This window comes from Rhinolophus ferrumequinum, chromosome 15 (genome assembly GCF_004115265.2).
Source record: "Rhinolophus ferrumequinum isolate MPI-CBG mRhiFer1 chromosome 15, mRhiFer1_v1.p, whole genome shotgun sequence".
Classification (NCBI taxonomy): domain Eukaryota; kingdom Metazoa; phylum Chordata; class Mammalia; order Chiroptera; family Rhinolophidae; genus Rhinolophus; species Rhinolophus ferrumequinum.
This window is the reverse complement of record NC_046298.1, coordinates 8,848,173-8,860,231: the sequence shown is the minus strand read 5'-3', so window position 1 is coordinate 8,860,231 and position 12,059 is coordinate 8,848,173. Positions and strand designations below refer to the sequence as shown.

The following is a 12,059-nucleotide window of genomic DNA, read 5'->3' as shown; positions in this document are numbered from 1 at the left end:
TTCCAACCCATCCATAGTCAAGAAACTGAAATTTAAATGGAAAAAATGAATCTGTGACATTAAAGGTGTAAAATTATGCCTCATTCCTCAGGCTCTTCATTCTTATTTCCAGAATAGAAAGGCACTAGAGATAACGCACTATTACTTTATTTCCTTAGAGGAAAGTAGATTAAAGAGTGTTTGCATTTTTTAAACTCTACAGTATTGATTAATGCTTACCAGGAAGTAAATGAGACTATTGCATTCATTTGGGTATGCAAATTAAACGGGAAAACCCATAAAAACATTTACCATCTGTAAACCAATCAGTTCAGCACAAATGTAACAGGAAAGAAAAAATATTACTCGCTATACACATGTGAATGAAAGCATCTTAATAAAACCTATCACATTTACTAAAAAGCTTTCCATTTTCAACATCGTCATTACTCAGTCATCATACTTACAATACTATGGATAAGTGACTTTACAATTTCAAGTAAAGGCCACTGTGCTTTCCTTACTGGGAATACACACTTTCAGTCATCTTTTTTGTCTGAGGTACTCTCATCACAATTTTCAGGACTGACTTTATTACTTGCAACGGAGGGAGGGGGCTGGCTTTTTTCTGGCAATGAAAACACATAGCACGTCTGGAGGTCTAAGTATGTCGTAAATATCTTAGCATATTCTGGATGCTTTAGGGCAAAACTTCTAAATTCCTCTAGAAGAAGAGACAAAACAAAATCCAGTCAATTGAGTTGAATCTTCTTTTGGCAATGAGACAGAGTAACATATGACTTTAATAATATAATGATTGCAAATGCTATTACTCAACCCTCATAAATTTATACGACGACTTTGGAAGAAAGTTTTTCCATGATCTAGCCAAGTTGAAGATACGCATGTTCTGTGACCCACTAATTCTGTTCCAAAGTGTATAACCTGGAGAAATTTGCGCATATTGTATTGTGGGAGACATGTATGAGAACGTTCATGCCAATATTACCCCTAAGTAAAAAATGGCAACAGCTCACGTGTGTCAGCAGTAGAAATGGATAAATAAACCATGGCATATTCATGGCACATAACGCTATACGGCAATAGCTGTGCTGTCACAATGCAAATGGATCTTAAAGCCATAAGGCTGAATGAAAAAAAGCCAGATACAAAAAGCACACCTACTGTATGAGTGTATGATACTGATTTCAAAAACGTAGGCAAAACTAAAATATAACAAGTAAAGATGCCTCCTTTTGTGGTGAAAGGCTAAGGGGAAGCCGGATAGAGACTCTTTTCTGGGTCAGGTCAGCGTCCCCCTTCTGTGAGGGAGAGGAAGGGGTTAGAGCTGGGAAGAGGCCCCCAGGCGTTACCCAGAGTTCTTGAAAAGCTCGATATCTTGGCTTGAAGCAGTAGTGACATAAGTGTTCACTATACAAGACTTCATTATGCCCCCTGTTTAGATCTTATTCAGTTTTCTGTATCTTTGTTACTTTTTTGTAATAGTAATAAAAAAAAAGTTTTAAAAATTCAATTACCCAGGACTTTTCATTACTGGGTTTTAAAACTATTGTAACCCTTAATTCTGGTATAGAAATAGCTAGTGTTGAAAAGCCGAGCACTGACTTACCATCCATAAAGACCAGTAGAGTATATAATATATAATAATCATATCACAAAACCTCTGAGTAGCGGACCTCTTTTTATCTCAGGTGTCTTAGGCTTAGGAACTGAGGTAGAGGTACAGAGGGCTTACTAAGTTAACCATCGGAGTTTGAACTGCAAGGCTCCAATAACCCTTAAATGCTGAAACGTGATGCTACCCTCAATTAGAAAACTTCCTCACTCCCAGGGGCGTCCAAACTGCGGCCCGCGGGCCAAGTGCGGCCCGCAATCCATTTTTTATTGGCCCGCAGCAAATTCCAAAAATATATTTAGTTTACTTAAATAAACCAGGTGAGGCAATACGTACTTCACCTCGAGTGAGTGGCCCGGCTGTTTGTGTATCTTACCGCATATGGCCCTTGGTGAAAAACGTTGAAAAAAGTTTGGACGCCCCTGCTCTATCCTCTTCTGTTTAGGTAGAGAAAACTTACTGACCTATAGAGCAAAGGGAGCCTGGCCTTTGAATCAGCTTGCTATTTGGGTCTATAATAAAAGGATTTTAACCGAATATCCTATTTCTAGCCATTTATTTTCTTAAAATCCTGTTAACCAAAGAGTCATTGCGCATCAGACTACCTAAAACACTTGAAGATAAAAACAGGTCTTAGTGATGGGAAAATCACCAGACTGAGCCCAAATCTTTGCAACTGTAACATAATTTTGCATTACTAGACAACTGTATATTTCCAAATCAGGCAAGTTACGAATTGTTTTCTTAACACCCCAAATAAAGGTTCATCTGCATAAGTCTGTTTCAGCTATGGAGCAACACTGAGGACTTAAGTGCCTTCTAGGATAAGTGAGCAGAAGGGTTGATCTACTGAAAACAAAAGCTTTAATTTCAAGATTTGTGCTCTGTCCTCTTTGGGGATATCAGTGGCATTAAAGAGTAATTCATTTCTACAAGAAATGCTGTGAAGTGGTTATAAGTGGAATTTGGGCATTAATTTGGCTCATGGAAAACCAAGAATGAAAACAATTTAAATGGTCATATTTATGATACACTTCAATACCTCTTTTTTAATAAAGTCATACTTAAATAGCTCAAACATTCCTGCAAAAAAAAAAAAAGTAGATTTGTATAACATTGGAAACAAGGATCTATTTTATACATTATGGAAAAAAAAAAGTTGAACTCCAAAAACAAAGATTTCCCCTAAAAAATTATTAAAATTGACAGGCAAAAATATTCCCTACAAATAATTTTTAGTATTATTTCCATTGACATAATTATTGCAAATAGCTTTGCAAAGTTTGGTAGTTCAGAGTAATAGAGAATCTTACTTAAGAAAGAAAAATGGTTGGAGAATTAGTACACATGGGGTTATGAGTCGTAAGTGTTATCTCAGTATATAGTTCTCCATTTTCCCTTCCTTCCTTCTTTCCCTCCTTCCCTCCTTCCCTTCTTCCTCTCTCCCTCTCTCCCTCCCTCTGTATCTTCCTGTCTTTCTTAAGTGAACTCAATAGAGTAAGTGCTCTAGGCACTTAATTACCTAAAATAGAATAAAGGGCAGCCAAAATGACAGTAATTAAAAACAGAGTAAGAGAAGTACGTGATCTAATTCCCCCATCCCATAAAACTTAATAAGCTCAAACTCTTTGAACACCATAAGGAAAAAGATATTCCAGAGGAAGCCTCTTCCAGCCTAAGGGAGACCATTAGGGAAGATAAGCCGACCTCCATCTGTGACCACATCAAAGCTAAGGCAGGGCATCAATCACCTAGGTCTCTCTGCTGCCCTGTGTTTCTCAACAACTGCATTGTGAAATCTGTGGAAACTGAGGCACCATCCTTCAGCCCTATGGGACTTGTTCTGATATGTGGACTTCAGCCATTGCGAGAAAGGTCGGTCACTGATGGATGAGCCTTCCATGCGGCCATAAGGTCTTCCTCCACGATAGGCCCCCTGTCACAGGAGTGCCATCAACATGACACGAGACATTTAACGTGAAAGCTTACTTAAGCTGCTAACTGTCAGCACCAAACGGTGGCTTAGCTACCACGATTAGTGTTGGTATCTCAGCCCAGGTTTCTAGTGCGGTTACAACCCCGGTGGGTTAACTTGCTCCATTTTGCTTGGCCACGGTGACAGGAGAGAGGAGTGGCAGCAGCTCTGAGAGATCTGAGAGCAGCTAAGGTGTGGAGGTCCATGGTGCAGGCTGCAAAGCCACACAGTCCTGTCTCTGACATTCTCCAGCTGGATGATCTTACGCAAGTTACTGAAATTCCTTGCATCTCAGTAAAAGAAGGATAATTCAAAGTACCGATTAAATTGGCTTGCTGTAAAGAATAAATGAGCCAAGTATACGAAATGTTTAGAAGAGCACTTAGCATATGGGAAGCCCTCAATAACTAGCTCCCCCCATTACACCACCACGACTATTACTACCATCATCATCATGATTACTACTATTTCTATTGTTAATATAATTAGTAGAGGGCAAAGACACGCTGTAAGAGTCTCAATCTATAGTCTGATGCCCTCCTTGGAAGCTGAAGGAGGAAGCCAAGTGCTCACTCACCAAAGGACACGGAATCCCCCTGGGCTATTTCCTTGAAGAGACCGGAAACATCAAGCTCAGGTACTCCAAGGGCAGCCTGCAGAATGGTAGAAAACTCCTGCTCGGATATGTAGCCATCCTCATCGACATCAAAGAGCTGCAGGGAATAGAAAGGAAAACGTAAGAATTAGCTCCCTCAGAGCAATAGTGGTACGGAATAGTCTTGGAAAATAACCTCTCTAATAATTCAGACAGTCACTGTGCCAGGGCTAGGGGTACGTACATGAAGAAAGCATGGGCTTTGCTGCCCTTGCAACCCCTCCGGGTTAGTGGTGAAAAGAGACAGGATTATAGGAGGGGCTACGACAGCCATGTAAGCACAAAGGGACCAGGGAGTCCTATGGAGGAGAACAAGATGAGTCCTACCCAAAGAGGGCATGGAAGGCTGGACAGGGCAGTGGACATTTGAATTGGGTTTTAGAACCTGAAGAGATCTTCCTGGAATTTATGAGGACTGGCAGGTGATTGCCGGGGGTTCAAGTCAGGAGCTAAGAGGGACAAAGGAATCAGAGCACGATGGATACACAATACCTCCCCTAACCCTGTAGGGCCGTGATGGGAGGGAGTGTGTTGTGATCTACGTGAACTCACTGAGCTCTGTGAGGCAGAATGGACGACGGACCGGGGACAGAAGGTTGAGAAGACTAGAGACAGGAAAACCAATTAAGAGTCTGGAGTGGAGAAGCAGGAAGGCCAGGACAGGCCAGAATTTATAAGGAAGCAAAGACAGGACTTGTATATCAAGTAGAGGTCGGTGCTGATAGAACGGAAGGATTTTTACATCAAGCAGCAGACCAGGATAACTGATGGGTAATTAATATCCCATATTCAATCCTCTCCCGGGTATCAAAAAATTTTAATGATATAAGCACTCGTTCTGTGCAGGCACTGATCAAAAGTATTCAAATCACTTTACATGTTCTAACTCATTTCACCCTTACAGTAGTTTTATGTAAGGTAGGTGCTATCATCAGTCCCATCTTACAGGTGAGAAAGTTGAGGCACCAGGAAGTCAGGTAACTTTCCCACAGTCACACAACTGGTAAGAGCTGGGATCCAAATCCAGGCAGATAATATTTAGAGTTCCTGCTGTTAAGGTATCTACTTCTGACCAAATATATGATCAAAAACAGAAGAAAAAACACCCAGACATTAGATAAGGTGTGGTAATCACGAAATGAACAACAAGCAAATATTGAGTAGTGTTATAATTGTCCATTAGGGTGGGAGGAGAAAAATATAATTTGAAGTTGTGATTCACTGCCCCCAGCTAAGAAAACCCTGACTTCTAATCCATTTTCTTCCACTTAGCTCCTGAATTGAGGCTAAGATAGTTGGAAAGTGAAAAGTGAATTAGCATTTGTTTTCGCAAACTTTGGCCTCAGGACTCTTTATGGACCTGGGGCTTCAAATGCTAACTGTCAAGATTCAGCCCCACGGCCGCAGCCCACACACAGACACACAAGTTCTAAGCTCCTTTCAAGGTCTTCCAGTCCTAAACGATTCTCACCAACTCATCGACCAAAGCACATCTGGTGCTTTGGCAGCTCTCACTTCTGTATGAGTTCCCTGCACATGTCCGTACTGCGGACTTTGACTTCCTGATCATCTGTCATTTGTCACAACTACCCCACATTGCGCCCTTCACAAAACCCCTCAATTTCCCTCCATGACTCATCACTCCCAGTAGTCGCCCTGCTACAAAGTTCCCAGGTCTAAGATGGATCTCAGGCTCTGGGCTCTGGTGGAAAGTTGAACACCCCAGTTTCTGTTGAGGGCGTGAACTTTCCCCCGTTGCACAGAAGACACTCAAAACACCCTGTCCCCCCCAGCGAGCACACGGCCCAAGACCATCTGGACCCTCCTGCCATCGGAGTGATGAACAGAGTTGGACTTTGCTCATTCTCGCTCAAGTGACCAAGGAAGAGTGTAGCGACGTCCCTGCAGCGGCCGGGTCTGTCGTCCCGTGAGGACACTCCCCATCCTTACAACCGATTCCTCAGCCGGAGTCCATGCCTCTCGTTACAATCGCTCAAGGTCACTGTGATGACGAAATGAGATCAAAGCTGGCAAGTGAACGGTGAAGTGCTACCCAGATAAAAGGACGTGAGTGGATCCTACATATGAAGTATGCCGAAATAGTTTCAAGCACAGTAAACACAGCCGAGAAGGTTACAAAACACCCAATATAAAGCATGACCCTCGTCTTACTGAAAAAAGAGCTAATTATAGTTTCAGGTCCTCCTTTCCTCGCCCCCATGCCCCAAACCAAGGTCTAGGCTAGATAAAATCTCAAGACTTCTCTAAAAACAGTAATTACTGTGATTAAACATTCTATCAGGTCTTTCGTTGGTAAACCAAAAGTGAAGGTTTGCCCAACTAAACTTATAATTACACGCACAATCCCAAAACAGAAATATCTGGATCGGGTAAGTTAGCTGCGTGTATAATTTTAGGTCTGGGGATGAACAAGTCTGTAAAAGCCAAAAGTTTTAAACTTGGAGAAGTCCCGGCACTGGCCGTCTGACCATCTGCGATGCATCAGCATGTAGTTTCTTTACAGGTCTCGCAGTTAACTCGCCTTAAACCAATCTGACATCAAAAGTACACGTGGGGACTGCTGTGGGAATGACAGAGCACACGGACATTCCTAGGTCTATCCCTGATGGCCTCCAAGACGTCAGAAAGGGCTCTGGGAGGAACAGAGTCACTCTAGATAATAGAAGGGGGGGAAAAAAACTTATTGGGGTCACAACAGGATATTCTTCTCAGAGAGAATCAGGAAGAAATGAGAGTGGGCAACAGGAATAGAGACGGTCCTCCAGCTGTCCTGGTGACAGAAGCCAGGGGACCGCCGTGTGGCCGAGTGGTAAGATCAGCACCCACGGCTTGGTGAGACAAGCAGGGAGACTGAGTTTTCGTTTTACTGTAGAGCAGACCACACAAGATTAGGACTCCGAAGGGGGCATCCCATTTAAATACTAACTACACGAAGCACCTTTCATCTCAGAAGAGCCAAAACACACGCTGGGAATTGGGAATGTATTCTTCCCTCCTTTTTGGCTCAGGTAAGTGATAAACGGAATTGGAGTCCTCATAATTAAAATCTCCAACAAGTTCTGCTGGGGACCGAGGCCATGGTCCCCAATACTGTCGCCCAATACTGCTGTGAGGATATATGTGCTACTACTGGAAAACACGCAGGGTGGAAACTTGGGACATTTGTGATGGAGTTCACCTGACACCTCCACCACAAAATAAAACTCCTTTAGGAAAATACCACTACAATATCTCGGACATACAAAGTGAGAGAATCAGGACAGATCAGAACTTTCCACGTGATGAATCAGGACTGGTGACAGGTGTTTATTTATAAACCTCACTTTGGGGCTTCAACATAGGGAGGCTGAAAAGAGATAATTTTTTAAGCTAATTTGCGCAATCACCTGCTCTTGAGTCTTGACGCCGCTACCTGGGCTGCTTCCAAAGACACTGTTTTGCTTAAACTGATGCTTGTGTTTTCTTTCTTCTCAGTAGAAATTGTCTTAATCCCATTACCCTCGTGTACCCGTCATGGCAGATCTACAAACTCATGTAATAGATTGACTGATTTCTCAAATAACACAGTTAGAGTCAACACTTGTTGGGGAGGCAGACCAAGATGCTTTCAGTGGGGCTGACAGTACCTTAAATGCCACTTGGATGATGTCCTCAGTGTTGGCAGGATTACACAAGACAGCCAGGCCGATCACATACTCTCGGAAGTCGATGCTGCCATCGTGGTTCTGTGAAAGGACGGGAGACATCAGTGAGCAGCGCCACCAGCTGAACTGCTGTCAATCACACCCCGGAGCAGGGATGGGTGGGGGTGCAGTTGCGGGGGATTCAGGTATGTCACGCAGCTCAGCATCATCCTGAGTCGAGCCGGTTGGATATGGGACAGCAGGCAGGTGGCTCACTCATTTCCAGTTCAGAAGGAAGAAAACTATATTTCTGTTTAGCAATCAATGTAAACATTGCCTCACTGAGGCTCCATGACAGTGGCTCTATGGCACCCAGTGGGTCCTTGAGCTCAGGCCTTGTGGGGAGCCCCTCTGGGAGGCAGGATCTAGGACTTCCATCACCTCAGGAGGTATTTCGTGATGACACTGTAAGAGAAGGGGTGGATAATTCTAACCCCGGCTGGCTGAATGCAGAGTTTTCCCTACACATTAACTACTCACCTAACAGACACACTGAGAGGAAGAAATGGGGAGAAAGAAGAGAAAGCTTAAGAAAAGGAGGAAGAAAGGGAGAGAGAGGCAAAGCAGAGAGGGAGGGAGGACGGAAGCAAGAGCTAAGACGGACAGAACTAAAAGGAAGGAAAGGAGGGGAAGAGGAGAAATTAAAAATGAGATGGGGAGTGGAAGAGAAAAGTGGAGAAGGAGAAAGAGAGGAGGAGGAGGGAGAAAGAGAAATGTAAACAGCACTTTGACTACAATCCCAGGTGTTAGCATCAGTTTGGCACAAAAATCTTCAAGTGATGAAGTCCCAGATAAACTATGAACTAGTAGCAACAAAGCTGGCGTAGTACTTGCTAGATTAACAAATGTTTGGCATCAATAAGAGCGTAATCTTTTACTCTGAGGAAGTGTCTACATTTCAACCATCAAGAGTTCCTTCAGGGCAAGGATTGCTTTCTTGCTGTGGCTGTTTTTCCGACTGCCTTGCACACATAGGTAAGTGCTAAAAATGCGTTTTCTTATTTATCCTTACGTACTGCTTTGGGTTCACTTAAAACACGAATGCAAGCATGCTTCACTGGGGTTTTGTGGGTGAGCCCGGGGAAAGAGGAGACTGGGAAGTTGCTGAAATTGTGTGCATTTTTTTGTGTGTAGTACATTTTAATAGGGAAAAATTTTGTAGCTTTTATTAGCGTCTCAAAGCAACCAAGACTCGAAAGGTCACGCATCACTTTCACCATACTACTTTATCTTCCTGCAGAGTGGGAACTAAAAAGATCAATAATTTAATTTCACTTTCCCATCGGAGAAGGCAGAAACAAAAGAGGTTTCAAGATTTCCCTAAAGTAACAGGGTTTATTGCTAAGGCAAAAACTCAGGTCATCTGACTTCCATTTTTGTCTGGTCACCTATAAGAGAGCTGTTTTCTTCCTTTTCCTGGATCTACTTTTTTGACGTACCATTGACTTTCAACAAAAAGCATCTATTTTTCAGCGTAGAGTTTGATGTGTTTTGACAAATGTATACACCACAATCAATATCTACATTTTCATCATCCCAGAAGTTTCAGAGAAAGTAGTGTTTTAAGGGACATAATTTCCTTGGGCCGCCACCATTTAATTTTCTTAAGCACTAAGGAGGGCTGTTGTCCATTCATCTTAGAGGTGGGACAGCTCACTGAACCGTGAATATATCGCTCAATTTAGGTAAATTTCTTGGGCAATCGGCTTCCTCCATGAAGCAACATGGAAATCTTGACTAGAAGTTCTGAAGAACAGATACAAGAATGATCTATGGGCACTGAAAATACAATCAGATTGAATTTATGTTGTATGTTTACTGTGAGGCATCCAATTTTTATCTATGCTACCAAACTCTATGTATGACACAGGTCGAGCATTATAACTCATTTTTTTCAGATGGAGAAATAGAAATGCAATGGACCCTTAATATTACCACTATTCAAAATATAAGGTAATCTATGGATCCCTGATTTTCATTAACAGTCTTATGTATGAGTGTTCTTGACTGACAAAAGAACGCAGACCCTTGATAATCAATCACATGAGAAATTATATGTAGTTTTCATACTAGGGATGTGAAGGGGAAAACACCGGCATGGAAATTATTCTGAAAGATTTTATGGTTGGATTAATAAAATAATATATTGTTAAGGTTCCAAATTGAGAATAAAACTTAGAACTGAAAAAAAAAAAGTCTTAGAAATCATCTATTCAACTTCTTCATTTTTACTAATAAAAAACCAGACAGATGTTTTACTTGTGGTCCTACAACTCAGTACTATCATAACTACAATTGAAATTTAGGTAATCTGACTCTCAGTCATTCAAATTAAGGCAAGTAGGTTGATAAAATATATTATTCAAAAACAGAGAAGAAAAAAAGAAGACAGCAAAATACACTCCTTTAAGTTTTCAATTGCAAATAGGTTCCACGATAAAAATTATTCCCCAAATGTCTTGTTCTTTCCTTTAAAAACCTATCCAACTTCTCAGGAAGAATTGTGAATTAAAAAAAAAAGTCTATACTTGAAGATAATTCAGGGCCACGTTTCAAAGGAGGAGACCAGCTTTCTGAAAGGGGGCCTGATCCCTCCTTAATCTGTGCTAATCTGGAGGCCAGGACAGCCCAGAGTTAGAACCAAGGAGTTACATTGAGTCACTGAAAAAAAAGAAAAAAAAAAAAAAGAGTGACTAAGCCTCACCGAAACTCTAGACAGTGGGCCCCATCCCTTCCCTGGCGGTCAGCAGGATGAGAAAAGCACGGAAGTTGAGGGCTGGGCTCACTGAGGGCTCACAGCACCCCAGTGCCTTTCCATCCCCACGGTCACCCTCCCCTGGCTTCTAAGACCAGCAGGAAGGTCCAGGCCACTTGGTCCATTTAAAATTCCAGAAGGAATAAATGGTGAGTTTCCTGTGTCTGATTCCCAGCTGTCAGTTCCCTAAGATTTCTCACCGTTGGATTTATTCAACATTTTTATTCCTACAGCATCAGATGCTTTTACTACTTTTTATGTCTGCCAACATTTAAGGATATGGTTCTGAACACATATTGAGGTGGTAGACTCCCAAGGACAGGGACTGTTTTCTTTTGGTTGTGTTATAATCGATATGACACCATCCCTACAAATTAGCTAGTCAACGCCTTCAAAATAATTTGAAAATGCTTACATAAAACAGAACCTACTACCACGCTTCTCCGAAAATAAGACCTAGCCAGACCATCAGCTCTAATGGGTCTTTTGGAGCAAAAATTCATATAAGACCCGGTCTTATACTATATTATGTTAGATAAGACCCGGTCTTATAGTAGAATAAGACCGGGTCTTATATGAATTTTTGCTCCAAAAGATGCATTAGAGCTGATGGTTTGGCTAGGTCTTATTTTCGGAGAAGCGTGGCATGCAGCAGCCAATGGGAAAATGTCTTGAGTCTTTGAAGATACTCTACAAACCCAAGGGATATTACTATTCAAATTCATTAAATTCTTAGGTAGTCTTCCATGTAGAAACGGCAAAATTTTTTAAAAAGTATCACATAAATACTCCCTCTTACATTGAAAATGCACCTTTAAAACATCAACTATTGGATGACAACGAAGAAACTCAATTACTCGTTCTACACAATGCCAAAGATTTGGTTATTTGGAAAAATCCAGTTTGGACTAAATTTTCTAGCGTTCACTCCAATGACTGAGGTTATTTTGGTACAAATTTTATGCAAACTTTGTTCGTACAAAATTTGTTTGTATAAACATACAAACTTTTGTGTTCCCCGAAGAGAACAGAAGAAAAATGTAGGTACCTTCAGGGTGTTTTGACTGTGCATGGAAAAGAATCATAAAAGCAGGTGATTCCTTAACTTTGAGGAACGAGGGAAAAATACTCCATACCACCCTCAGCATGAGATAATTGTCTTAACTATTATAAAACATTTAAAACGAAGTGAGGCGGGAAAAGTGTGGCTACACTGCCCTTTCCACAACCATCGTGTGGAAAGGTGAAATTATAACTTAATATTCTGAGACCTTCAAAGGCGTGCTGGCAGCTTTCCCCTTTCCAGGCAATGTTCCTACACCTGAGCCTAACATATTAGAAAGCTTCTTCTCAAA

General features: G+C 41.7%; 1 protein-coding gene across 1 annotated transcript in view; it reads right to left on the bottom strand.

Moving 5' to 3' along the window:
• Positions 1-374: 374 nt before the first annotated feature.
• LPCAT2 (lysophosphatidylcholine acyltransferase 2) overlaps positions 375-12,059 on the bottom strand; it is a 54,856-nt gene continuing 43,171 nt past the window's right edge. The window contains exons 12-14 of the mRNA XM_033128649.1: positions 7,893-7,991; positions 4,168-4,303; positions 375-703 (exon numbers count right to left, since the gene is read on the bottom strand). Of these exons, the coding sequence (XP_032984540.1) occupies positions 519-703; positions 4,168-4,303; positions 7,893-7,991 (420 nt within the window). The 3' untranslated portion in view covers positions 375-518. The remainder of the gene's footprint in view (positions 704-4,167; positions 4,304-7,892; positions 7,992-12,059) is intronic.